We start from the raw sequence: 1,442 nt of genomic DNA on the forward strand, positions 1-1,442 counted from the left end.
AAGGCACAGATCTGGCCAAGGTTACAAAAGAATTTCTGCAGCACTCACTGAAACAAAGAGTGAAAAATTTAAAGGGATCTGAATACTTTCCGTACCCACTGTACATACATACATACACACAGTATCCATACATATATATGTACAATATATGACTTTTATGACTTAGTCAGACACAAACTAAACACTGATCAGTTTATTAAATACTGATGTCTGATGCTGAAGCCTGTTGTTTTGAGGACGTTTATTTTCCTTTCAGAGTTTTCGTATCTTTCACCCAAAAAACAAAACCACAGTTACATAAAACAAGAAATATTTAATTCATAATTCAAGTCAGAACAGGCTTAACAAAGCAGATGTTGGAGAGTCGGAGACATTCCGAGAGCCAAGATGAAAATCACAGACTGTAAAGAATCAAGATGATCTAAATATTCAGAAGTGAAAGTTGAACAGAAAGTTGTCTCTTCCTGTTTGCTCCTCGTCGCCCTTCAGACGGTGAGAGGAATGCGACCGCAGACACGAAGAGTGTGTGTTTCAGCTCATACCAGGATATTCAGTCTGATCAGAAACAGTAACGTACGTACGTGTGTGTGTGTGTGTGTGTGTGTGTGTGTGTGTGTGTGTGTGTGCGCGCGCGCGCGCGCGTCTGTCTTCAGGTTGAGTCGTCCGTGTGTTGAGGAGCTGAGCCGAAGAAATCGCTGCAACGAAACACAAAAAGAAACTTTAAAAGACATTTTGTAGAACAAAGATTCATTTAATCTCGTTTGTTCAGATATTCACTTTGATTTGATATAAAACAGAGAAATCTCCATTTACTGCATTTGATGCATTAAAATGACTTAATTGATTCAATCAATTGTCTCAATGATTGTTGCATTATCTTTGGGTCAATCGACTGATCGTTGCAGCTGTAGCTTCACACTATAGAACATAGAGCTTTGACGTAGTGTAGCTTCACTATAGAACGTAGAGCTTTGACGTAGTGTAGCTTCAGACTATAGAACGTAGAGCTTTGACGTAGTGTAGTGTCACACTATGGAACATAGAGCTTTGACAGTGTAGCGTCACACTATAGAACGTAGAGCTTTGACAGTGTAGCGTCACACCATAGAACGTAGAGCTTTGACGTAGTGTAGCGTCACACTATAGAACGTAGAGCTTTGACGTAGTGTAGCGTCACACTATAGAACGCAGAGCTTTGACGTAGTGTAGCGTCACACTATAGAACGCAGAGCTTTGACGTAGTGTAGCGTCACACTATAGAACGCAGAGCTTTGACGTAGTGTAGCGTCACACTATAGAACGTAGAGCGTTGACGTAGTGTAGCTTCACACTATAGAACGTAGAGCTTTGACGTAGTGTAGCTTCACACTATAGAACGTAGAGCTTTGACGTAGTGTAGTGTCACACTATAGAACGTAGAGCTTTGAGGTAGTGTAGCTTCA

At 40.8% G+C, this 1,442-nt stretch overlaps 1 protein-coding gene across 2 annotated transcripts in view; it reads right to left on the reverse strand.

Moving 5' to 3' along the window:
- Positions 1–293: 293 nt before the first annotated feature.
- LOC116379223 (lysophosphatidylserine lipase ABHD12-like) overlaps positions 294–1,442 on the reverse strand; it is a 4,662-nt gene continuing 3,513 nt past the window's right edge. For both annotated transcript variants that reach the window (XM_031841165.1, XM_031841164.1), the window contains one exon: positions 294–695. In XM_031841165.1, the coding sequence (XP_031697025.1) occupies positions 650–695 (46 nt within the window). In that variant the 3' untranslated portion in view covers positions 294–649. The remainder of the gene's footprint in view (positions 696–1,442) is intronic.

This window comes from Anarrhichthys ocellatus, unplaced genomic scaffold, assembly GCF_004355925.1.
Source record: "Anarrhichthys ocellatus isolate YVR2014 unplaced genomic scaffold, GSC_Weel_1.0 scaffold3923, whole genome shotgun sequence".
Lineage (NCBI taxonomy): Eukaryota > Metazoa > Chordata > Actinopteri > Perciformes > Anarhichadidae > Anarrhichthys > Anarrhichthys ocellatus.